The 24,594-nt window shown below is 50.1% G+C and overlaps 1 protein-coding gene across 3 annotated transcripts in view; it reads right to left on the reverse strand.

Moving 5' to 3' along the window:
- Positions 1 to 24,594, reverse strand: part of GGTA1 (glycoprotein alpha-galactosyltransferase 1 (inactive)) — a 55,367-nt gene that overhangs the window by 9,569 nt on the left and 21,204 nt on the right. For 2 of the 3 annotated variants that reach the window (XM_040631825.1, XM_008698814.2), the window contains exons 2-7: positions 17,676 to 17,791; positions 11,225 to 11,313; positions 6,890 to 6,925; positions 5,549 to 5,602; positions 4,842 to 4,907; positions 4,185 to 4,283 (exon numbers count right to left, since the gene is read on the reverse strand). In XM_040631825.1, the coding sequence (XP_040487759.1) occupies positions 4,185 to 4,283; positions 4,842 to 4,907; positions 5,549 to 5,602; positions 6,890 to 6,925; positions 11,225 to 11,304 (335 nt within the window). In that variant the 5' untranslated portion in view covers positions 11,305 to 11,313; positions 17,676 to 17,791. The remainder of the gene's footprint in view (positions 1 to 4,184; positions 4,284 to 4,841; positions 4,908 to 5,548; positions 5,603 to 6,889; positions 6,926 to 11,224; positions 11,314 to 17,675; positions 17,792 to 24,594) is intronic. The other variant, XM_040631826.1, reaches the window with a different exon arrangement.

Raw genomic sequence — 24,594 nt, forward strand, 5'->3', positions numbered from 1 at the left:
GGGAGTCTGCTTGAGATTCTCTCTCTCCCTCTCTCTGACCCTCCCGCCACTCACTCTCACACTCTCCCTAAATAAATAAATAAATAAATAAATAAATAAATAAATAAATAAAATCTTTAAGGAAAAAAGAAAGGTGGGGGGAAGGCAGGTAGCAAGTGGACTTACTTCATACTTACGGTGCACAGGGACCAAGTACTTGACTTTTACTCTGTCATTTAATCCTCACATTGACCTTATAAAGTGGGTGCTACCCTCACCCCCATTTTACAAATAAAGGAAGGTGGGGTAAGAGAAAAGCAGAAGTGATCTGCACCTTCAGCTTTACAGGAAGGGCCAGGCCAGGGCACACAGTCCCTCCCTGCACACTGCCTCAGCCACACCAGACCCACAGCCGAGCACTGAGATCAGAGAAATGAGACTCCATCCTACCCCTTGAGAATCTCACACTCCCAGCAGGTGGTCAGCCTGCTACACAACGGCACCCCCACAAAGTCCCCATCTTCTAGAAAGACTGAGTCAGAAAACCAGTGCCCAGTTTGATGGCTTGCCTGGGAAGATTCCTCCATGCAGGAAAAAGAAAAAAGCGATATTAAAAATTAATGTTTACTTAAAAATTAAAATGTTCTATTTCCCAGCTGTTAATTATTAAATTTCACTGGCAATTCCAACATGTCATGGACCCTGACGAAAAAGCTGGGTGACAGCTTGAAAACGCAGGCAGTGGGGGCAGGGGAGGAGGGAGGATGAGAACCAGATCAGTTCCCAGATGAACCCATGCATCAGGGAGTCTTTGCAAAACCATCACCACCACTCTTGCCCAAAAGAAGTGACACAGGGCAGGCCACCCATGTGTCAGAGCTAGTCTCCGCTGCTGTCGATTGCCAGAGATGTCCAAGATCACAAGGATGGGGCTCTAAAAAGAGGGAAAAGTGCCAGGACAGACTCAGAGCTGCCCAAATGCCTTTCTTCCAAGCACAGCACCCACTGTGTCACTGGGTGTGGCTCTAGGGTAGGCCAGAGGCTTCCCGCGAAATAAACACATACCTACCTAGGCCATTGGTAGCTTTTTAATTTTACATACTTATTCATGGGTACCTTGAGGTCCCCAGGTGTTGGGTAGAGGAAGTGCTCAAAGTGAATATTTTAAATATGAATATGATAAAATGTGAATCGTGAAGCAGGTCAGAAAAGCTGGGAGGTGCACACGATGTGTTAGTTACTGAACTCCCTCTAAGCGTCAGCACGCCGGAGCGCGCGTGATCCAGCACAGAGCCGGTGGCAAAAGGAACAAAGAGTGGGGTCCGTGGGATACAGAGAAGGACATGATGCAGGAAGAATTCTGGAGGCAGGATTAACAGAACACATCCATCAATGCGACTGTGGGGTGGGTGGAGGGAAAGGATGAACCGGAGAGAGATCCCAGGCTCTGGCTTGAGGTGGGAAGTAAGAACAAGGGCAGGGTAGAAGGTGCAGATCCAGCTGGGTCATGGAGACGTGTGTGCAGAGCTGCCCAGCAGGAAGTCAGACCCAAGTCAGGACTCAGGGAACCTCAGAGCTGAAGATGGGAAGGTGGGAGTCACTCTCACACCATCGTGTCTAAGGCCATGGAAACGGATGAGAGCCTCCAGAAACTCTAACATATGGGGGTGCCTGGGTGGCACAGCGGTTAAGCGTCTGCCTTCGGCCCAGGGCGTGATCCCGGCGTTATGGGATCGAGCCCCACATCAGGTTCTTCTGCTGGGAGCCTGCTTCTTTCTCTCCCACTCCCCCAGCTTGTGTTCCCTCTCTCGCTGGCTGCTCTATCTCTGTCAAATAAATAAATAAAATCTTTAAAAAAAAAAAAAGAAAAGAAACTCTAACATATGATGGCTGGGCAGCAGGAGAGGTGCTTATGGAGGGGATCCAGAAGGGGGAACGGAGAAGTAGGAGGGAAATCCAGAGGATGTTTTCTCTCAGAAGCTAGGAGCTCTTGATGTGGAAATGTGTGCTCGATATGCTGTAATATGCTGTAGGTCGTTTCCAGGAAGGGATACATTTATATAAATATATTTATTTGTTCATGCAGTTGTTCAGCTAATCATTCGTTTATGCAGGAAATAGACTTTGGTGCCCTGGCTTCAATTTGGTGCCTCTTCAAACTGATACTCTACCTATCTGCTCGCCACTTGTTTGGAGGAGAAGCTGAATCATGCATGGCGGAGAGCTGAGAGTCACAGCTGGTGGCCACGATATGTCTCTCCCTTTGTCTCCAGTAACTCAGCCTTCAACCCTGCTTCCCAAGTCCCGCACAGCGAGCATAAATGCCACAGTGAACGTGCATCATCCTCCTTAGACGGGAACTTGGTGACTATCTCTGGCTCATCTAGCCCACCTAGCCTAGCAGAGGCCCCCCCCACCCCCCAACACACACACCTAAGGGGCTTTAAAGCACCAATGCTTCCATATTCTTGCATTTCCAGGAAGGGTTTAGCATCTCACGGATGGCTACCCTGTTGCCCAGCTCACTGAATGACACACGTGGGGGCCACAATGCCCACCCTTTCACACTAGCGTGATTCCCCACCCCAAAACAAAAAGAGAGCTTGCCAGAACATATTCAGTCTCTCCAGAGGTCACACCCCTCCCACAGGAATATTCTCTCCCGATCCTCTTCCCCTAGAGTTCTTCCTAACCCCTCTCCGATTTCTTTTCCTTCACCGGCCCTTTAAATGTTGCTATGATAGGATGTGGTTCTAGTCCTCTGCCTGGGTGGCCCTCTCCAGGCCTACAGGTCCCACTGCCACCCAGATCTCTACACGCGTCTTCCACTGAGCTCACGGGCACTGCCAGAGACTGAATGTCTGTGCCCCCAGAATTCATACGTTGGAACTTAATCGCCAGTGTGATGATATCTGGAGGTGGGGCCTTTGGGAAGGGCTTAGTTCATGAAGGTGGAAGCCTCATGACTGGAATTAGTGCCCTTATGAAAGAGCTCCCAGAGAGCCCCCTTGCCCCTTCTGTCTCTGTGTGAGGACAGAGAAGATGCTGTCTATGACCTGGGAAGTGGGCTCTCACCAATCACCAAAGCGGCTGGTGTTTTGATCTTGGACTTCCCAGCCTCCAGAACTGTGAGAAATAAATTTCTGTTGTTTGTAGCAGCCTGAACAGACTAAGACAGGCATTCTGTGAATCTCAGTCCCGATGCCCAACAGGGACCTGAATCCACAAACGTCCCTAGTAGAGCTCTTCACCTCCCCCCACTCCTAGACCTGGCTGTCCTCCTCCAGTCCCTATCCTGGTCAACACCACCACCACGCACCAGTCTCTTGGGCCTCACGGTCATCTTGGACAGATCCTGCCTCCTTACTCCCCCAGACACATTGTCTGAAGTCGGATTGACCACACCTCCTTCCCAATTTTGGCAAATACTCCCTATACATCTCCTGCCCCTAGAAGACTATGAACTTATTGAATATAACCATGTTGATTGATTTCTTCTATCTCCTGTGCCTAACACAACGTCTAGCACAGTATTTTTGACCACGACTCACAGTGAGAAATGCATTTTCCATCACAGCCAAATACATACACATATATACAGAAACAACTCAACCACACAATACGTAACCTTGGTTCTATTTCATGTGATGCCCTCTGGTATTCTATTTGATTTCAATTAAAAAAAAGCTCATTTTGACCCATTAAGCTAGTTTCTAAACATATTAATGGACCGTCACTGTAGTTTGAAACATACCAGCTGGCATATCATAGGTACTTGTTCAACATTTGTTGTATAATCACTTAATAAACGCATGCATGGCCTCATGAGATTTTTCATCATCACTGCCAATTTTCAGACGCGCTCGCTGAATCTCAGAGAGAATTTTCTTGCTCTGACTCTTGACACTGCTTTCCACAATACCCCATGGCCAGTGAGACCCCTTCCAGCCCCAGGATTTTGTGATGTGCCTGCTGACTTTGGACAACCGCTGTCAGAATCACTGTATTGTTGCTCAAGCATCCGGGTCAAAATGTCCAGACTCTCCGTTTCTCATCTAATCTCTGGTGAAAGTCTGATGGACGCTAAGGCTCCATCTCCCCCATCAGGAACGTTCTCAATGGCACTGTTGCCTCCACAGCCCCCGCCACCTCTGATGGGCGCTAATGCACTTACTGAACCCGGGGAGGGGGAGTACTTTTCTTACTGTGGGTTAAACCAGTCTGACAGCTGAAGCTCTTCGTTGTTTTCCTCTCTCTGTTCTTGTTCACCATCTATGTCTTCCTCTTCGTGGTAAATGTGGGTCCTACATACAAAGGGAAAGCAAGCTGAGTGAGACAGGGAGGACGATCTATGACACCGGGACAGCTGGGGAATGTGAACACGGGTTGGCAGGTGGAGAATGTGTGCAGTGAGGGGGTATGCGGAGAAAGCTTCGTGATCGGATATGTTAATTCATAAACACATACTTTTGGTGAAAAGGCTCAGTACTCACCTTTCATATTTTCCTTCCAGGGGTCAGCACAGTTAGCAATTTAGTGACCCAGGACCCTCGGGTTGGTTATTCCAGGGGCTCAGGGAACTTGCTGGACTAATGAACGGCTAACCGAATTAGCTGCGATCATCTTTCCCACAGCCTAAACTTCAGCCCAAGCCCCACTCACCCCCAAGTTAAATGGAAAATCTAAACCAAACAAAACCCCCAAACTTAAATATCTGAGTCCCAACCATGAAGTAGATTCCTTGTATGACTTCAATAGGCCAGAAAGACGAGTGCCCTAGGTCACGAACATGAAACTGTTTTATTCGGACTCTATAAGCGTTGGGTGGATGAAAAACACAGAGGGCCATCCCATCACCTTACCCATTGTTAAACCAGCTCGGAAACCACCAGCCCTTCCGAATTCTGCTGTCACCAACTTCTGGGTTTCTAAGAAATGAAAAAGACGACATTTTTAGAAAATGAGGCAGTCCCAAACTGGGGGGAGGGGGGCGGGGCGGGGAGGGTTTCCAAACTCTTTTAATGGCAGAAAATCACTTATAGTTCTTAAAAAAAAAAAAAAAAGCCAGTTCATAAAACAGACAGAAGTGAAGCTACCCTATTACCCTATACCGGGTGATGTACGGGGATGCTGAATCACTCTATTATACACCTGAAACTCACATAACACTGTATGTTAACTAACTGGAATTAAAATAAAAATTAGGAAAAAAAAAAAAAAAAAAGCCAGTTCATAAAAAAGACAGAAGTGAAGCTACCCTATTACCCTATACCGGGTGATGTACGGGGATGCTGAATCACTCTATTATACACCTGAAACTCACATAACACTGTATGTTAACTAACTGGAATTAAAATAAAAATTAGGAAAAAAAAAAAAAAAGAAGAAGTGACGCTGCTCCAGCAGAATGGGGGAAGATAGACCTACCCCTGCCTGGACCTCTCCACCCTCGGGCAGCCCCCAGCACTCTGCTCACCCAGGGGGCCCTGGCAGGGACAGAGCAGAGCAGAGGGGGTGACAGGGTGGGGAGCACGGATACGTAAACCTGAGTCATGGATATGCCACTTACTGGTAGTATGACCGTGACGGGACCTTTTCACTCTCTGAATCTTGGTTTTCTCCTCTGAAAAGTCAGATACATAATAACGATGGTGACAATCATAACGATAATGAACCTACCACGAAGGTGGCTTTGAAAAGTCAACGACATAGCGTCCATCCGAGAGCTTTATAAAAGTTGAAAATTACTGGAACAAGTTGTAAATCTTAATTAAAATGCAAAACAAAACAAAATAGAGTATTTTTCCAAGAATGATCTCTTTGAGTAAAGTAGAATTCAGGTTGCTACAAAGGTCAGCAGGGACAGCCTCAGGAAATCGGAGGGTCTCTAAACCAGAAGCTCAGGAAACCGTCATCAGTAGCCACCCTCGCCACCCACGTGTGGAAATTTCCATCCTCTCTCATTGTGAGAGTCTCTCCAAGGCAGGGGCTTTCTGGAGGAGGGAAAAGAGCGGGAAGCCAGGGGGTGCAGTGTCCTGCGGTTGGACAAATAAGGTGGTGAGGCACGAACAGGCGTAATAATAGAAAGAAACCTGTTTTAAAGCCCATCTACTTTCAGGAGGTGTTTCAGATGGTTGATAATTTATGTGGTTGCCATACACAGGGAGACCACATAAGACTTAAATAAACAAAAAGGGAACAGAAAGAGAACTATTTCTTTAGTCACCCAGGTAGGTGTTTTTCGTATGATCGTGGTCATCCCAGCTACTCATGAGAATAAAGGTTTTTACCTTTATGTTCATTTCATAGCTGAGAATTCGGCCACGTGGGTTTGGGCCAAGTGCCAAGATCCCACAGAATGTAAGCATAAAAGCCAGGATTTAACACCAGGGCAGGAATAATATCAGAAATGAAAGCTGAGGAAAGTACAAAGCAGTTAAGCAAGACTTTACCCTGAGCCTCCTGGCAATCAAGCCAAAGACAGAAAAATGAAGGCTTACCTAGTTCTCGCTGCCTTTGGTAATAATAATAATAAAGATGAGCTCATCAGGAGACCCTGACTTTTTTTTCCTGATTCTTTGTCTCAAAGGAATTTCTTGCAAGGGTCTTTATAGAACATATACTGGGCAGCATAAGGGGGAATACCTGTCCTGATTCTTTTCATCAGCAAGGCAGAATGTTCTCCCAATGATACCACGTAAAGAAACCCTTGATGAGAAGCAAGGGCCAAATAATAGTCACAGTTGGATAAAGGCCAGTCTAGGGAATGGGAGGCGGGGAGTCCAATCCTTCACCCTCTAGCCCTTGACCAGGGCTCCACCACCCGCTGCCATGCTAAAAATAGACTGTGGGGGGTGCCAGACGGGACACGGGAGACATCCCATAGACCTCCAGAATTCAAAGCACTTACTTTGAGTGATATATCCACAAGAAGGAGCCTTCTGGGCTGAAAGCAAATGAGAAATAAAAACATATCATGTTACATTTAATTCTGAGAAAAGCTGTTTTGCAACCATTATCAGCGAAGCCCTGGGCTGAAAGCCTGGGTTTTGACGACTCCTAGGTTTCTTCTACTTTCCTTTTGAGATAGAACCCATGGTATCAAGGGACTGGGAATTTTCACTTGTAGCCACGTCAGGGTTATTCAGAGCAAGAGGTGGGAAAGAGGTCACTGGAGAATCTCAAACCTTAACTAAAAAAAACCAATCAAACAAAAAAACCCATGACAACAGCTCTCCACTGTCTAGGGGTGGTTGCACTGAGGGTGGGGCTCCACAGACGGGTTCCCTCCTGCCACCCACTCAGGAACATCCCCACTATCCTGCCCCCAGGATTTATCTTCCTGTAGAAAACAAAGCCATGGCTGCAGAACCTTCTGTAGCACAGTCTCGGAGGGCACGTCTTGAGCCCAGGAAGGCGGTGAGCTGGTCTGTAGGCTCCTACAAGCCTAGGCCAGTGAATATACGACTCCTCCACTGAGCCATCTCTGCTCATTCAGTTGAGACTTGCTGAGCGTGATTACATGTCGAGTGCCAGGGACACACTGTTAGCTAAGACAGACACAGGTCCTGTGTCTATGTGTCCTTGTGGTCCACTCAATCTAGCAGGGAAGGCAGACCCTATTCCCATAATCACACAGCTACATGACCTCGAACCCCAGGAAGGGCTATTTAAAAAAAAAAAGCATAAGTAACTATAAGCACTTAACAGGAAGACCCAGAAGGCTTCCTGGAGGAGGGGGGAATGGTTTAGCGGAGATCTGAAGGATAAATGAAGTCCAGGTGAAGGGGAAGTAGGAAGAGTGCTCCAGTAAGAGTGAAACATACGCAAAGGCCTGGAGGTAAAAAGGAGGCATTTAAATGTGCAAGGAAGTAGTAGCCAGAGGCCAGACCTTGCTGGGACCTACTGGGGATTTAGCCCTTGAATGGTTTTAAGCAGGGGAGGGACAGGGTGTCTCATGCATCCGAAGAAGGTCACTGGAGAACAGACAGCAGGGATGCAGGAGTGAATGTGGGTGACCAGTTTGGAGGTGATGCCCATCACCCAGGCACGAATCAGGGCGGCCAAGGAGGTAGAGGGGAGGAAGCGCACTGACTGGAGAGGCACGTTGGGGGGTAAAGTGACAGGACTTGTCATACTGCGTTACTCCACTGTTCTGTGCAGGGATGCTGTGCCCCAGTGCTAGGCCTTGCTTGACCCCTTTTCCTCTCTGTGAATAAAGGGAGTGCAGCCTGGTAGGAAGAGTTCTAGACTTGAGCTCAGGCACCTCCCTTGGCTCAACCCCTGCCTGGCCCCGGCTCCCTGGTCCCTGAAAAAAAACAAATGACTCACAGTTGTTTCAGACCCTGCCAACTCTTATCCCCTCCTTCCACCTTCTCCCCCTGTTGGGGGTCCACATCTCCTTGTAGAAATAAAATGTGTGCTCTCTCACCGCCTATGGTTTCTCCTCTGAGCTCGGGACTCATGGACCACACTCCAAAATTTCTTGTTCCTATACTGATTCTGACAATATTCGTAATAGTGAATACTTGGCCAGGCACTGTTCTAAGCAACTGACATATATTAGCTCACTGAACCCTCACAACAACCCATGAAATAGGTTCTACTCTTCTTCATCCTACAGAGGTGAAAACTGAGGCACAGAAGCATTAGGTGATTTGCCCAAGGTCATACTGCTACTGAGGAGTAGAACCAGTATTTGAACCTGGAGAATCTGACTCCAGATCCTACAAGAGGTGGAAGGGGGAGGGGAATGAGGAAGACAGGACCCATCCCTCAGATGGCCACCTGGCACTTAGGGCACCGATTTCTAAATTCAGCTTTGCTTCCCTGTTACCTTTCTTTACTAACCTCTCCTTCTTCCCCTCCTCACCCTCCTCTCTCAGCATCCTTCAGCATCTCAACTGTCACAGTGATACCCACTCTGCGGTATATGACATTTCACACATATTCATGCTTCAAGGCACAGCTCAAATGCCATCTCTTCTGTGCCTTTCTCGATGCGATCCTAGCACTGTGCCTGGCACATAGAAGGGGCTCTATAAACAATTGTAAATCCATGCAAAAAATAGATCCCCCTTCAAGCCAAACATAACCTTAGCCGCCTCAACTCTGACAGTTCCTTTTCTCTACCCTGATATTCTTTCTCTACTTCTAGCATTGGTTATCTGTACGCATATCTTCCTGCCCCATCTAGATCATAATCCCTGAGGGTAGGAGTTCTGCTTGGCTCACGGTATATCCCTAGTCAGTTGATGTGTTCTGTTTAGTTATTGTAAAATCCTTTTTAAGCTCAGTACTGTCCACCTGTCTCAGGTTGGTGCCCTCAGCTCACCTCAAGCCATCACGTGGCCAGTTCACGAGGTGCCAAAGGATCTGCTGCCTTTTATGCCTCTTGCAGGCACTCAGTAGATTCCTCCCATTGAAGAATGATGTGCCCGGAGTCTGCGTGCCAGACCATAGTCCCAAAGAGCAGCCAGAACCTGCTCCAGTTACTGTTCAGAGAGTGCCCGGCACTGCAAAGTAACCCTCTTTACGGGAGGTCGGTGCCAAAATCCACATTTGGACTTCTGGCTTCCATATTTTAATTCTGCGAACCGCCCAAAATATGGAAGTACAACTCTGGCTCAGATTCAAAACGCCAAACTTAAACAATCAAGCATTCAGGGCTTGCGGGCTATCTGCACAAGCGTCTCAACTCAGGGCAGGGACCCCAAGGACTGCTTGTTCTTCTGTTGGGCGTCTTCCAACTGCTAGAGCTCTTCCTTCTATTTGTCACAACCCCCCGTCCCAGTCTGCCCTCTAGAGCAGATGATGACCATGGTGATGACGATGATGATGGCAGTTAGCAGTTACTGAGTGCTTTTTAAGTCCCAGGCATTGCCCTAAATGCTTTATATGCAATAACTTATTTAATCCTCCCCACAATGTACCTATGAGGCAGGTACTAGTATCACCCATTTTTAAAGAGAGGGAAACTGAGGAACAGAGTCCTCTGTTGCCCAAAGTCACGGAGGAGGTAAGTGGTGACAGAGGACCAGTTCCAGACAGCCTAGCTCCAGACTTCAGGCTTTCCTCTGCCCTCAAGTACCCAAGGGATCCCAGGCTCCCTGCACCCAACTCGGAATCCTCTCGTCTTAGGACTAAGTACCCCCAGTTTCCTCATTTCAAAAGCCATGGGTGTAGACCCTTTGAACTTGATCACACTCTAGCTTGTCTTGATTTTGTGAAACTGAGCTATGAATAATGCTCCAGAAGCCACTAGATCTATGCTGCACTCCGGGGAATAAGAGCTCCCGTATTCTGGGGAGTCCTCCTCCCACTGATTGCACAGACCCCTTTTCAGTAGCCAGGATGGTCTTACTGGCCCATCAAATCTTAGAATTTAAGAACTGGAAGAATTCAAATGTTAATCCAGGCTGTCATCTTTAACTTGGGGGCTACTAAAGCACTCCACCGTGCAAACAGCCGTGGTGCCAAGGCAGCTCTCCCTACCCAGAGCTGTGTCGTGGACTTTCTGGATCAAGGCAGAGCTGTCCCAGTGCCTCTTAAGTCCAAGGAATCCTGCATTTTTATAGCTGTTTGCAGAGACTTCTTTCTGTCAGGAGTCTCTCCAGCTGGAACCTCTGAGACACTGTCTTTTCCCAAAGCACAGAAGCACATATATTTGGGGTGAATCCACAGGATGAATTTGAAAACCCAGAAATGTTTAATTCATTTTGCTTTCCAGAGTTTAAAAAAACAAAACAAAACAGAACACCCTCAAGCGTTGTAGCCAGGCATAAATGAATCATCAGCCACTCGGAGTGGATTTTACAGCAAAAGTCAACAACTTTGAGTTGCTCCTTTAAAACTCCGAAAATATTTTAGACTTGCAAAATTCAGGGTGGAATTCTAATGGAATTCCTGTCTGAAATTTCTTAAGGTAATTCCCATAGCTCATCATTCAAATCATCTAAAGTCACATTTTGGGTTTAATATGGCCTCTCTGTTTCTGGATATAGCCTGCCCATCATGGCAAGGTTATAAAAATCAGGACATTAGGAATGTAGCAGGAAGGAAGATAATTTAGCCAGAAGGTACTGGGAGATCTAATGATTTTAAATATAGTCCAGGGCTCAGGGATACGGGAAGGGTGGACTGTCCTCTTCATTGTTTCAGTTAACCTCAATTTCATCTTCAACCTGGTGACTTGGCAGATAAGCAGGAGATTCAGGTCAAAGGTGGACACCACACCCCCAATTACCTGTGGATATACTCCCAAAACACAACAATGACGGTGGAGACAACCAGCATTGACAGGACCACTTTTCCTTTGACATTCATTATTTTCTCCTGGGGAAACAAAAAAGGGGAAAGGAAAAAATAGATTAAATACGTGCAAGGTGAGATATGGTTTCTAAGCAAGGCTTCCACCCTTTAAGGAGAAACATTTATAACTATTTAACCAGAGCTAAGGAGTCTGTTCTACCTTAAATTGAACAGGCTTGCAATGGCAAATTAGACTAACTTAATGAATTGACCTGGCTCCCCGGTGGGGAAGGATGCTGAGGCCATCTTGGCGCTCAGACAGGAAGTGTACTGACTGACCACAGGGTCTGTCATGGACTTGGGTTGGTGAAGGTGTAGCTATAAATGGTTCCCATGGGCTCCAGCTGCCTTCCAACTCAGATTATGGAGAACCATTCCTTCTCCAGCTCTGCTGCCTTTGATATATTGACCACATGTCCCATCCTCAGAGGGGAAGACAACCCTGGTCCCTTAAAGTCTAGGCTCACCCACATCCCAACCCCATCTAGCTTTTCCCCACCATGCCCACAGGTGATCGATCGATCAATCAATCAATCAATCAGTCAATCGGCACATAGTAGGTACATAAATGTCTTGATTGCTGCATGAAGTTGTGGTTGAAGAGGGCTAGGGTGCTGGGTGGGGAATAACAGGTTAGAAAGTACTTTAATTTGGGTGGTCAAGGAAGCCCTGTCACTGGGGAGGTGATGAGAGTTTCCCAAGGGATGAAGACAGGGTCCAAAGGATGAGAAGTACAAGAAAAGTCCCACATTTGGGAGTGAAAGATCTAGATTGGGAGTGTAGCCACCTCTTATAATGAGGCGATGTCTTCACTCCCAGAGACGCGTGGATCGGAGTGCCAGTGCGGATGCACACGGAGCCGGGGAGCCCTGACTTTGGGGCAGGTCCTCAGGTCCTCATGCACAGCTCCGAAAACCTCTGAGAACCAAAAGTCTTTTTATAATTCCATTGGCCTCAGGGCCCTAACTGACAGGAGGCTCTCTATAATCTTTATCCCACTCAGTGAGACTGTTTTAACACTTCTTTGCACCAACATTGATGTATCTTATTAAGTGATGTGGCTACACTGGGGCGTTGCCTAATATGTGATATATTATCCACACCCCAAAATTCTGAATTCCAACATATCTGGCCCTGGGGTTTCAGAAAAGGGATTGTGGATCTATAATTGAACTGGTTTCCTCATCTTTAAAATGAGGATGAAAATGGGGATGACAAGAGACAATGTCCACAAAATGCTTCTCACTGTGCCTGGCACTGTATAAATGCTCCTCCCAAATGCTACTTCTTAAAATGGGCATCCATAAAATGGGCTCTTGGGATGCTCCCGTGAGATAGCACCGTGACTGTGACCGCGACCAAGAGGGGTCCTTAGGAAGAGCTCAAAACAAATGTGAAGAAAAGGAATAAGAATGTGTTGTTAATAAGGAAGTGCAAATAAGTGCAAATGAGGGACTCTGAAGGTCCCTCCATCTGTTCCGTGGCACGGCCTGATGAAGAGCTCCTGGGAAGTGGGGTTTCTCTGATCAAGCCCAAGCCCGGGCCCCTGCTACTGACACCCGGTGTGTGCGGAGGAGGAAGTGACAACACGGCCACAAGCATCCAGAGCTCCACCAGCCCCACCTGCTGAGGATCCCACGCCAACTGTTTCCCAGCGTAAGAAACACCCAAACTCTCGGGGTGGAGAAGGATCACTGCCAGTACACCCGGCGGCGCCCAAGTCAGTCACACCTCCCCAAATATGTATGTGCTTTCTTCATTTCAGAAACTTGCATCAGAAGCGACTCTGGAAGCCTGTTGCTTTCTGGACCTCACGGACAGCTTGCAGCTGATACTGGCCAGTCATCACTCTTGCTGGAGCCTTCGAGCACGAGCCGCGCCAGGGAGCCAATACTCCGTCCTTGAGCAGGACGCTAGAAACGGGCGTATCCGGGCGTCCCGGAATCTGGGCTCCAAGTCCCCGGGGAAGGAAGGGCTGGCAGGGTGGCCAACTGATCTTTTAAGACATTTTAAATTTTCTCTCTGGACCAAAATGAGGCATTTGGCAGTCGGTGTAGTCTACAAGTCCTTCTCTTTGGTTTCTGTCTCAGAATTTTCAAAACTAGGTAATTCTGAAAGTTGGCAGTTGGCTCTCTTCCCCACCAAGAAGGAAATGTGGGATTGCTTCTGAATTCCTTCCTCTAAGGGGTAGAGCACAGAATTGGGCCCTGCTGAAAATTGCCACCCTGTCTCATGTGGGAGAGTGTGACTCTGGGTCACCTGGGCGCCATCCTTCAGAAGATTCAGCCAGGCCCAATTCTACCAAATCCCCCCACCATCTCCCAGGCCCTCTTGTCACACTTGTGACTTTTCCCCCCGAGTCTGTCCAACCCCATGCACGGGCTGCCCCTGGGCTCCTAGTAGAGTCCGGTCCTCCCAACGGTTCCCATGTGAAGTGTCAGATGGATTTCTCCATGCGGCCCATAAATTAATTCTTCCCTACCCACCACCATCCTGTCCCACACAGAACAACACACACACAGACATACACCCCCTTTGGAGAATCTCTGGAGTTCCACCCCACTGGGGCTAAGTCAAGTTATTCCTTCCAAACTGAATTCCTCTCTGAAAGGAATTCTGATAGACCGTGTTTTCTCCATCTTGTGTCAGGGGAAAAGGTGAACATCTCAGCTGAGGAACAGAGCACTCAGAAGCTCTGGAAAAGCCATTATCTCAGGAGCACAGGCATCGGGCAGAGGGAAACCAGACATTCCCACAGCCTAAAGAACCGCCTCTCTGCCTCTGATTCCTCCCCCAAACCCAGGAACCCAGCCACAGCCTCCGCACGAGGCTGGCCCTGCTAGCCTGAGTCGCTTCTGGACTACTGCATTCAATCAAGAGACTCAAAAATGCTACAGGTCAGGTAGTGACAAGTGTTGCAAACGAAAACATAGCAGGGGAGGGGCAGGGGAGGGCACAGGAACCTACTGGGTGTTCATGACCTTGGGCAAAACCCTCTTTAGTCCTCCACATCCTCCACTGTGATGTCTAGACCCAGAAATCCAGGTGGAAACTAGGCCAGCATGAAGACTCTGGAATCAGTGCTCCTGGACGGATGCCTTGAGCAAGTATTCAGAGCCTCTACTCCATGTACAAAATGGAACTTTAAACACCCTCCTCCAGGGTTCTTGAGAAAGGACCAAAGGAGATGGTGTCTATGAAGCACATTGCGCCTGGTGGTCAGCGAATGCTCCACAAACGGCAGCCATCATGATGACGGTATGTTTCACGGGAGTTTCTGAAATGCGTGGCTCTGAAGTAGAGCTGTGACTTTATCTGAGAGAAGAGTCTGGGTCCTCCAGGGCTGCATCACACGGGAGAGTCATGGTGACCCCAGTCGGTGACCGTTATGACACCTCCCCTTCTCACTGCCCCCAGCTCAGGATCCAGCTACCCAGCACATTTGTCCCCACTGCCCAGTGCTCAAGGTGGACACGTGAGGAAGACGAGGTTCCTATGTGTCGCAGACCTCCAGGTGGGCCCCAGCTCCCACACAAAGCCGGCTTTGTAAACCAGGATCACGAGTTTCTCTGGCCTGTCTCCCCATCCATGAAACAAGTTCTCTGGACCTAACTTTCCATGACTGTCTTTCCTGATGGATCCAGGATGTGGAAGAGCAATCGAGCAGAGGGCTAGCTGTCTCATTTTATGAGGGCAGCTCACATAGACACATGGGGAGCACCTGCTGCCATGGCCCACAGGGATTCTTTGACATGGCGACAGAATGGTGGGAGCACCAACCAGCACGCACTGAGTGGCGGGAGCACTAACTGAGCAATGAGAGCACTAACCAGCACACACTGAGTGGTGGCAGCACCAACTGAGCAGCGGGAGGACTAACCAGCACACACTGAGTGGCGGGAGCACTAACTGAGCAGTGAGAGCACTAACCAGCATGCAGTGAGCGGTGGGAGCACCAACTGAGCAGTGGGAGCACAACCCGCACACATTGAGTGGCGGGAGCACCAACTGAGCAGTGGGAGCACTAACCAGCACACACTGAGCAGTGGCAGCACCAACTGAGCAGTGGGAGCACTAACCAGCATGCAGTGAGCGGTGGGAGCATCAACTAGCATACACTGAGTGCAGAGGCTGACTTACCCAGAAGCTAATGAAGCTATTCCCCCTTGCAAGCCAGGGCCTGATCATTGGGGTGGGGAGTGGGTCAGGAAGGCCCATATGTTTCCTGAGGCAAGGAGTGCTACCCCTAGCCGGGGGGATCATTCCAGCCTTGAGGGCTGTCCTGGGGCTGCACGTGGGGCCGAGGGACTGACCCTACTCCTTGCATGTCCACCTGCATCCCAGTAACAGCCTGCCCCAGATGGACCTGGTTGAGTGCCCAGGAGACTCCCACTTGGGTCCCAAGGGGAAGAACTTGACCCAGATGCTGCTCTGTACCCTACCCAGGTGTCACAGTGATCCAGGCTTCACAGCCACCTTGTACCCCACCGCTAACCCCTCCAGGGTCAAAGAGCTGGGTCCTCTGAGAGAGAAACGGCCAAGAGATTTACAGCTGTGGCATCACCAATACTAAGTTGTGACACTGGAAGAAACATTTCTAAACGCTCAGTAACAAAAAGCAATGTTAGTTAACCGTGCCAGAGGCCAAATGGCTTCATTCCTTGTCTCTATTGAAAATGATACTGCAAAATCGTCGTCAGATAAAGAGGCAATCCAAGACCACGCAGAGTATGACAGATGCATTAGGCAGCTAAGTCAGACTAATCATCTTTATATGATTTTCACATCATTTTATTATGATGTTGTTTCCTGGATTTAGTCCTATTTGAAGTATTTGTCAGTGTTATTTGTTACGTTATCTCTTCTCACATTCTAATCTTCACTTCCATGCTAATATTGTATTTGCAACTCTGTGTTCTTTTCCTTGAAGAGGACTCTGAAAATGGAGTGAGCTCCCGGCCCTTTGACACCTGGATGCCCCCCAGCTGAACTAGGCCAGGCCCTGGGCCAAATGTTTGACCACTAGTGTCTCAGCTGCACCTCACAGTGACCCTGTGAAGTCACTTTCGCATCATCCCCGTTTTAAAGATAGGAAAATGGAGGCTCAGAAAGGTTAAGTAACTTGCCCATTGTCACAAAGCATCAAGTGGCAGAGATGGGATTCAGATCCAGCGGGTTGGGCTTCAGTGTCCACCCTTTTAGCCCCTCTTCTCTCAATAAGCATGAAGGCTTATCCATGGACTAAAATCACCTGGGTCTCTCTGACACACCCTCTCATTTTGTCTCTCTTGACTATCACATGAAAATCACTTGGGTCACAACTGACCCAGAGCCGGCCACTCACAGGCTGGACTCACCGAGGGGGCTGGCTTCTCCTTGGACTGGCTGGTGAGCATTGGCTCAACAACGCTGCCACTTCCAGGCGCCTCCCATGTGCCCGGTGGGGCCTTCCTCACCCACTAAGCCTCGGTCATCCCTCATCGTGGCCAGAGTAGTGGCTTCTAGCTGAGGAAACCGCTTTAACGCAGACTGAGGTCACCGCGCTCACCCAGAGGGGGAGTTTGAAAAGCAGAGTCTCTGCCCCCCAGGCCCCACTCTCAGAAGAGGACAGTGTCTGGGGGCGAGGATGGGAGGGCCACTTGACCCGAAAACCCCGCTGCAATGGGGCATGCTCCAGGGAAACACTCCCCACTGGAAGAAACATGGGACAATCGGTAGGGGGGGATAAAAGCGTACAGAAGGCTGTTTCCAGGGATGTTTTCCATTATAAGGGTCAGAGTAAACACAGGCGGAGGAAACGAAGAGTCAGGTCTCAGACTAAACACACGACTAATTGTCGCTCCAGCCGTCACACACAGAACAACCTGTTTTCTGCAGTGCCTCTCATGGTGCCTGTTCCTGAACCCCCTTCAGGACTCTAAAGCCCGGATCCGGCCAGCTTGTCCTTGCCGCCTGGCCCCAGAGTCACTGGGCCAGGGTTTCCCCCAGAGAGAAATACGGTAGGTGAAGTGTCTGCACTGCGGTGGGAGGGCCCTGGGTCCACCCACAACGCCAGCCCCAGTCCTCCGGCCTCTGCATTGTCACTGGGAATCCTAGAGAGAAAAGCCCAGGCCGCAGCCAGCCAGCCAGCTCAGCCCCGTGAGGTCCTGCCAGCGGGGGCGGGGGGGGGGTTGAGGGGGGAGCCCCTGAGCCAGCATCCTACCAGCTCCTGCTTCTAGAGCAGGGAGAGAAGGACTTTGTCTTCTTCCAGGACTACTGAGGGCACAAGCAAGAGGTTAAGGGGAGAGCAAGTTTCCTCCTCCAGGTGGGTCTCTGCTGGGGCCTGCTCACCACTCCCCCAGTGACCCCCACAAGGCAGAAGTAAATCATTTCAACATTGCACATACCTCATCGTCTGCTTCTCTCCCCGCAGAGTAAAAGGCAAAACAACAAAGTTCTTATGGAGCTCCGCTCTGCAGAAGGAGGCAGGCTGGAAGGAAGGGAAGGTGCTGCCTTCCAACTCCTGTCAAAAGAATAAACAGCTGTTTCAGGAAGAGGGGGGTAGACAGATCCCGCAGCAGCCAGGGGCTTTGTTCCTTGCTGGCCCCGGGAAATGGGCTGTTTATCAGGCCTGTTGACTCAGAGCTACATGCCAAGGCAGAGACGTTTCTCTTTGGGCCCATGAGTGGCCGGGCCTCCCTCACCCAGCGAAACTACAGGCCCAAACTAGGCCTGGTGTTGGAGGAGGGAAGGCCGCCACCCTTGAGAGGGACCCAGAGGCCACCCACGTCACCCACTCCTTCGCAAAAATGGGAAGTGTTCTGAGCCCAGACATCCCCAAGTGACTACTATAAGGAACAGCCAATGGAGAGCTTAAAAAAAATGCAGGGGTGGGTGGGCGAAGGGGAGAGTCTTCAAGACTCTTGTCGAAATGCTACCTAGACGTTCCTCAAGGTTAAGCCCTTCTCCACATCTTTTGAACTTCGGAAGTTGTTTTGTTTGAACGCTATTTTTATAGAATGTTATGAGATCTCCCGCATCGAAAACCGAGCTATAAGAACTTTAAAAGGTCACGGAGGCCCGGCCCTGCTCTTTGGCTGAATAATGCTTAACCCTTCCCACACCCACCTCCTGCTCCTAAAATAGAATTTTCCAGCTGGAAAGGACCTTAGAGCAGTGGATTTTCAAACATCGAAACAGCTAAAACTTTTATTAAAAAAAAAAAAACAAACCCACAGGAAGTCATTCTCAGAACCCCACTATGCAAAACAGAGCACACAGAATGCTTTGGCTGAGGCAGGGAAATGAAGCTCAAATCCCCCCCCAACCCCCCCACCCTGGTTCCAGCCCTCCCAAGGGGCCCCACATGCCTCCTGGGAGGACAGTCTGGAAACCCCAGACTTGGGAGAGGGGACTAAAGTCCAGGAGCCCGGTCAAGGGGATGCCTAATCTAGCCTCTTACTGCTGTTCTGAGCAAAATTTCACACCCCCTCCTCTGGGGGCACGAGCTGGTGGGCCACAGTGTTTAGTGTCTGGAAGTCCCAACAACATGCCTAAATCTAGGAAAGCCGAACAAAGGCGCACCTTGCAACTAGCTCTGGATGCAAAAGAAAATGCCCGTGAGCTCACCAAGACACACAGACCGGGACATTCATCGCCCAGCAAACACTGGAAACAACCCCAAAGCCCATGCTCAGAGCAGCTCAGTCCCGTCCCAGAGTGTGATTGCACACAACAGTGAGGATGAGCCAGCTGCTGCTATGGCAACAGGAGAGTCGCACACACGTAATGCCGAAAGCCAGCGGCCCTGGGTCAGTCCGTTTATTTCAAGTTCAAAAACACAGGCAAAACCAATCTGAGGTGCTAGAACCTAGCATGGGGGTGGCTGAGACTTGGGAAGGGCCCGGAGGAGTTCCTGTGGGGCCGGTCATGTTGTTTCTTAGGCTGGGTCGTGGTTACCCAGGTGTGTCCACTTTGTGAAAATTCCGTCACGAATGTGCCTGTTCCATGCGAGTGTTAAGACCAAGAGTGAACAGAAAACTTTCTCCTGAAAGCCTGCCTTCTCTTGGGCATTCGGTCTTCCCCTGCCCCTGGCTTGAGGGCCAGAGAACCAGGGGCAGGCCCTACTTTTTCCTTCTTTTGGGTTCCCCACCCCAATACCAAGCATCACTGAGCATCTCACTAGGAGTCCAGGGATGATCTGTTGCATTCAATGATCCAGAAACCCAGGGCCATGGTCAATGCGAAAGGGGACAAAAACAGAGGCTGGATGCTGAGATAAACTCATCCCTTTTCACAAGCAAGCACCTCTCACAGGTCACACGGGGGTCCCACTTCACAGCTGACAAAGCAGCCTCTCTTGATGACCCTCGGGATCACCCACAAAGTGGTTGGAACAATGGGAGGTTCTGGAAGCCTCCGTGATTTGCTGAAGGTCGCTAGCTGGTGAGTCCAGTGCTGCCTTTTCTCTGATAGCTGCCTCCAGGGGACACTGTGCAGGCCGGTGGATTATAGGCTGCAGGCTGGTTAAGGGCAGCTCAACACAGCGTGCAAACCTGGAAGGCCGCAAATTCAACTCGTAAGGATCCGACACAATCTTCCTCCTCCCCTGACGTACTGTCCTGCTCAGACTGTCAAAGCAAGGAGCACACACTTGTGGTCACTCCCGAATTGAGAGGCAAAAAACCTAACAAATGAGCCAACGTGGCTGCAGCCCAGTTGTGGGAAGGCCTGGCCTTGCACCCAAGACCACTTCTGGCTGGGAAAAATGAAGGTCAAGATCCCACCCTGATGACCTCTGCGGAGGTGTGAGGATTATGTGTCTGTGACAAAGAACCCTACAGACCAAGTGTTTGCAGGCTGTCAGTGTTTGCTTCATCCGAATCTTGTTTAGGGCAGTCACAAAAGACATCCCTGCTTGTGAGGGACAGAGCAAACTGGGTGACATGAAGTACATTCTCCTTCAACTCTGCTTAAGTGTCACCTCGTTGGGGAGAAATTCCCAGATTTAGAATGGCTTTCTTTTTGTAGGTTCCTTATTTATCTTTTTTTTAAAAAGATTTTATTTATGTATTTAACAGAGAGAGAGCGAGCAAGTACAAGCAGGGGGAGCTGCAGAGGGAGAAGGAGAAGCCAAGCAGACTCCCCGCTGAGCAGGGAGCCCGATGCAGGGCTCAACCCCAGGACCCTGGGCTCATGACCTGAGCCGAAGGCAGACGCTTCACCGACTGAGCCACCCAGGTGCCCCCTTATTTATCTTTTAAGTATCTTTCTTCTTCTACCAGAATGTTGAGTCTACGGGCAGATACTTTCATGTGTTTTGGACCCAAGTGAAACAGCAGCTGACGTCCCGTGCATCTTCCTAGGCTACGATGCCTGCCTAGCACGGGGCTTGGCACCTCCACGTTCAATACATGTTAACTATTCTAAAAAATGGATGGCAACGATAAGAGCAATAGTAGCAGCAAGCAGTGGGATGGAGGGAGCGAGGCAGAGATGAGGGTGTCCAGTGGGCCCAGCGTGAGTGTCGGCACGAGGAGTCTGGTGATGCGGACACTCGCTGGCGTTTGCAAGCCCTGCTCTGGGCTGGTGCCGGGTTTCTGGGTGAAGCAGCAGAGCGGAATAGCATTGCTGCCACTGAAGAACGCAGTGCAAGGGCTGGGAGTAGGGGGAGCTGGTGAGTTCCGTCCCTAGATGCGTGGAGTTCTAAGAACTTGCTGGAGCCAGCTCTGCAGGGGCGTCCTAGAGAGAGCGAGGCCGGGAGGAGTCCAATTTGGGAGCTGCCAGCACGCAGGCATGAGCAGGCAGGTCCACGGGGTGCTGAGGCAGAGAAGCATAGAGGGCAAAGCGGAGCGTCCCTAATAGGCACTGCCCTGAAACCAGGGGGGCACCTGGAGGAGGCAGAGGGAGGTGGGGAACCAGGACCCCATGCAGCCAAGACAGCCAGGTGAGGGCGGTGAGCAGAGGCCGGCCGTCTGGATTCCCAGCTCAGGGCCACACTCTCTCGTCTGACCACCTCTGGGGCCCCTGGCCACCCGCAGAGAGGAGAAGGCCACACACATGTGCCTGGGCAGGGCTGCTGCTGTCTTGAGAAGCACCAAGGAGTGCCAGGCGTGGAGGTGTGGCAGCAGACGGAGGTTCTGGTCCTGGCTCTGCCTCCCTGCATGTGCGGGGTTGGCTCCCACGCTCCCCCTCCCCCCAACCCTCCACCCTCTGGCAGATGAAAAGCTTGGACCAGTGTCTCCTACTCTGCACTGCATCCCAGCTCTGGGGGGGCACGCGGCACCCCTCAAGCCCAGCCACAGACTCTGGCCGCAGACCCCTGCAGAGGGGCGCTGGGTGCTTTCAGAGCCATAGGCCGTGAGAGGGCTCCCAAGACCAGAGACAGAAGGGGAGGCCCCAGCCTTTGGCTGGAGGAAGGGCACTGGAGGGGGGGGGGAGCGCAGAGCCAACAGGTGTGCCTAATCCAGGGCTTTATCTGCTGAGATCAGAACTGCTGAGAGGCAAGTTCTAAGCAGCCTTCTCCTCCCTCAGCCAAGATGGGAGGCCCTGGAACCACCAAGGGAGCATTACATGGCAAAAGAAGGGAACATTTTCAGGCTGGCCTCTGCCTGGGTCCTGTTCTCCACTCCAAGGCAGAGCCTGTCTCTCAAGGGGCCAGCTCCCAGTCCCAGCCTCGTTGCCCCTGTGTGTGTTCCCCTGGCTGGCTGACGACTGCCAGGTGACATGAGAGAAATAAACAAGTCACTCTCATCCGCAGGAGTTCAAGTCCCTCTGGCTTTGATGCCAGTGGTAATCTATCCACGCACCCAGTGTCTCGCTAGCCGGCCTACCTCCCAAAGGCGTTCGCCCATTTACAGCATCCGTGCCACACGGCCTCTGGCCTCTACTTGAAGGCTTCTAGTGACGGGGAACTCTGCTTCATCTGTAGACTTTTCTCTTTTTTAAAGATTTCATTTATTTATTTGAGAGAGAGAGAGTGCAGATGCAGGGGGGAGGGGCAGAAGGAGGGGGAGAAAGAGACTCCCCACTGAGCAGAGAGCCTGATGTGGGACTGATCCCAGGACCCGAGACCATGACCTGAGCCTAAGGAAGAAGCTTAACTGACCGAGCCACCCAGGTGCCCAATCTCTAGGGTTTTCTGATGGTTTAAGGCACATCTTTTCAGTGTGGAACTGATCTCTGATCTCTGCTTCCTAGAACGTTATTAATAACGATAAAGCCCACCATTCATTTACATATACCATTTCATTTGATCCTTACTCTGATCAGTGACAGTGCTCTCCATTTCCCAGGCAGGGAACTGAGGCTCAGAGGTTAACTAACATGGACAAGATCACACAGCCAATAAGCAAGCTCTCCATGTGCACGGAGCCATGCCTCCCCCATCGAACCTGACAGGTCCTCCGAGACAGGGCCCCCCACTCTTTCCTCTGCAAGCAAAATACCATCTTCCCTGGCACACTTCAGCAAAGCGTGCCCACCAGCGTTTATTCCAGTGATACACATTTGGAGGGCATTTCCTCCGTACCGGGGACTGCTGGGACGGGGCCACGCACAGCATGAATCAGACCCACTGTCTGCACTTTTCAAGTCCAAGTCCGGTGAGACAGACGAATGCACCTACAAATGTCAAATGCTATTTATAGATGTCAGCTCCTGCTCCTGCCATCAGGCTACCCAGGCTGGCCTTGGCACAGAGCTGGGCCGTGCCCGCGTCCACTGGCAGAAAGAAGTCAGCACTCCTCTCTCCCTCAGGGTCTGTGTCCTGTTCCTTCTTTTCGTTTTTACCATCCTCCTGTTTCTGTTACTTGTGCTTTGCCTGTCTACAGTCTTTGCCTTTGCCTGGTGTCGTTGGTAAGAAAGGCCCTATAAAATCAAGTGACCGTACGAACTGCTTTCCCTAGGACAGTTCTGGCTTACATGTGTTGTGGGGCAGTTAACAGGTTCACGTTCTAGAGCCCCCTTTCACTTTCAAAGGTGTGCCAGTCTGCAGGATAAATTATAGGGTCACTCTATGTAGAAATGGCTCCATAAAATAGAGTTCATGAAGTCCTCTTCAAGATCCCTTCCAGCTAGAATCCAGGGCTTGTGTTTACCACCTGCGGGTCCCCTAGGATCCCCCCCTCTAGCATCCGAGTCTTTCCTACGGCTGCTCAGAGGTGGTGCAAGTCCAGCCCCTCCAGATGCTTTTCTGCTCCGCTGCTGCCCTCCGGCTGTCCCCCTTACTGCCTTGGCGGGGGGGGGGGTATCTCTGCTCTGCCTGCTTCCTCTGTGCAGCTAGGAGGATTCAGAAGCTAAGAGTTTACTGGAAAATGGGGCGCCTGAATGGCTCAGTCAGTTAAGATCTGCCTTCAGCTCAGGTCACGATCTCAGGGTCCTGATACCGAGTCCCGTGTCTGGCTCCCTGCTCAGCGGGGAACCTGCTTCTCCCTCTCCCTCTGCCTCTCCTCCCGCTGGTTCTCTCTCCCTCTCTCTTTCTCTCTCCCTTCCATGCTCACTCTCCCTCTCTCTCTCAAATAAATAAGTAGAATCTTTAAAAAAATTTTTACTGGAAAATCCTGAGGTTGTCTTGTTTTTTTTTTTTTCCCTCTACTAGGTTTTCCTGGGTCTCTTGTAATAAATTGACTCTTGTAAGAACTTGACAATCAATTGACTTCCAAGAACTGATCTCTAAAGATGAGGTTCCAGGAATCCTAGCTGTAAGCTAAAAAAACAAAACAAAATGCCTCTTAATTGAGATCACAATGGAGATGGCTTTTTCTTGAAATAGGCAGGCCTGGATTCAAATCCCAGTCCCACCTACTTTCTTGTTGTTCTGACCCTGGATAAGTCACTCCGCGCTCTGTGAGCCTCAGTTTACTCATCCGTAAAGTAGGGATAATAATTCCTTACTCCTTGAGCTGTTGAAAGGATGAACAATAACATCTGTAAAGCTCCCAGCCCCTTGCAGGTACTCAGGAAAAGGGAACTGGCATGGTCATCACTGGCGTCTGAGAGACAAGCACCGTGTCCTCTGTGAGTCACTGTCACAGTGGCAGGAGACAGCATGGCACAGAGTGTACAGCCCGCCTTCAAGTCAGACAGGCCTGGTGTTGACTAAATGCGCGACCGTGAGCAAATCACGCGAGCTTCCTGAGACTTGGTTTCTCTCCTCTGTAAAATGAGAGTAACAATGCCTTTCTCTTCAACCATGGTGAATGAGAGGGTGCACATAAAGTGCTTGGCACAGGGCCTGATGTTGCAACAAGGGCCCGATGGCAGCTACTTAATTCCTAATAATGATTATTCCAGAACCCTCCACCTCACAGGCTCCGGCATCACAGG

Source organism: Ursus maritimus, unplaced genomic scaffold, assembly GCF_017311325.1.
Source record: "Ursus maritimus isolate PB19 unplaced genomic scaffold, ASM1731132v1 scaffold_17, whole genome shotgun sequence".
NCBI lineage: Eukaryota > Metazoa > Chordata > Mammalia > Carnivora > Ursidae > Ursus > Ursus maritimus.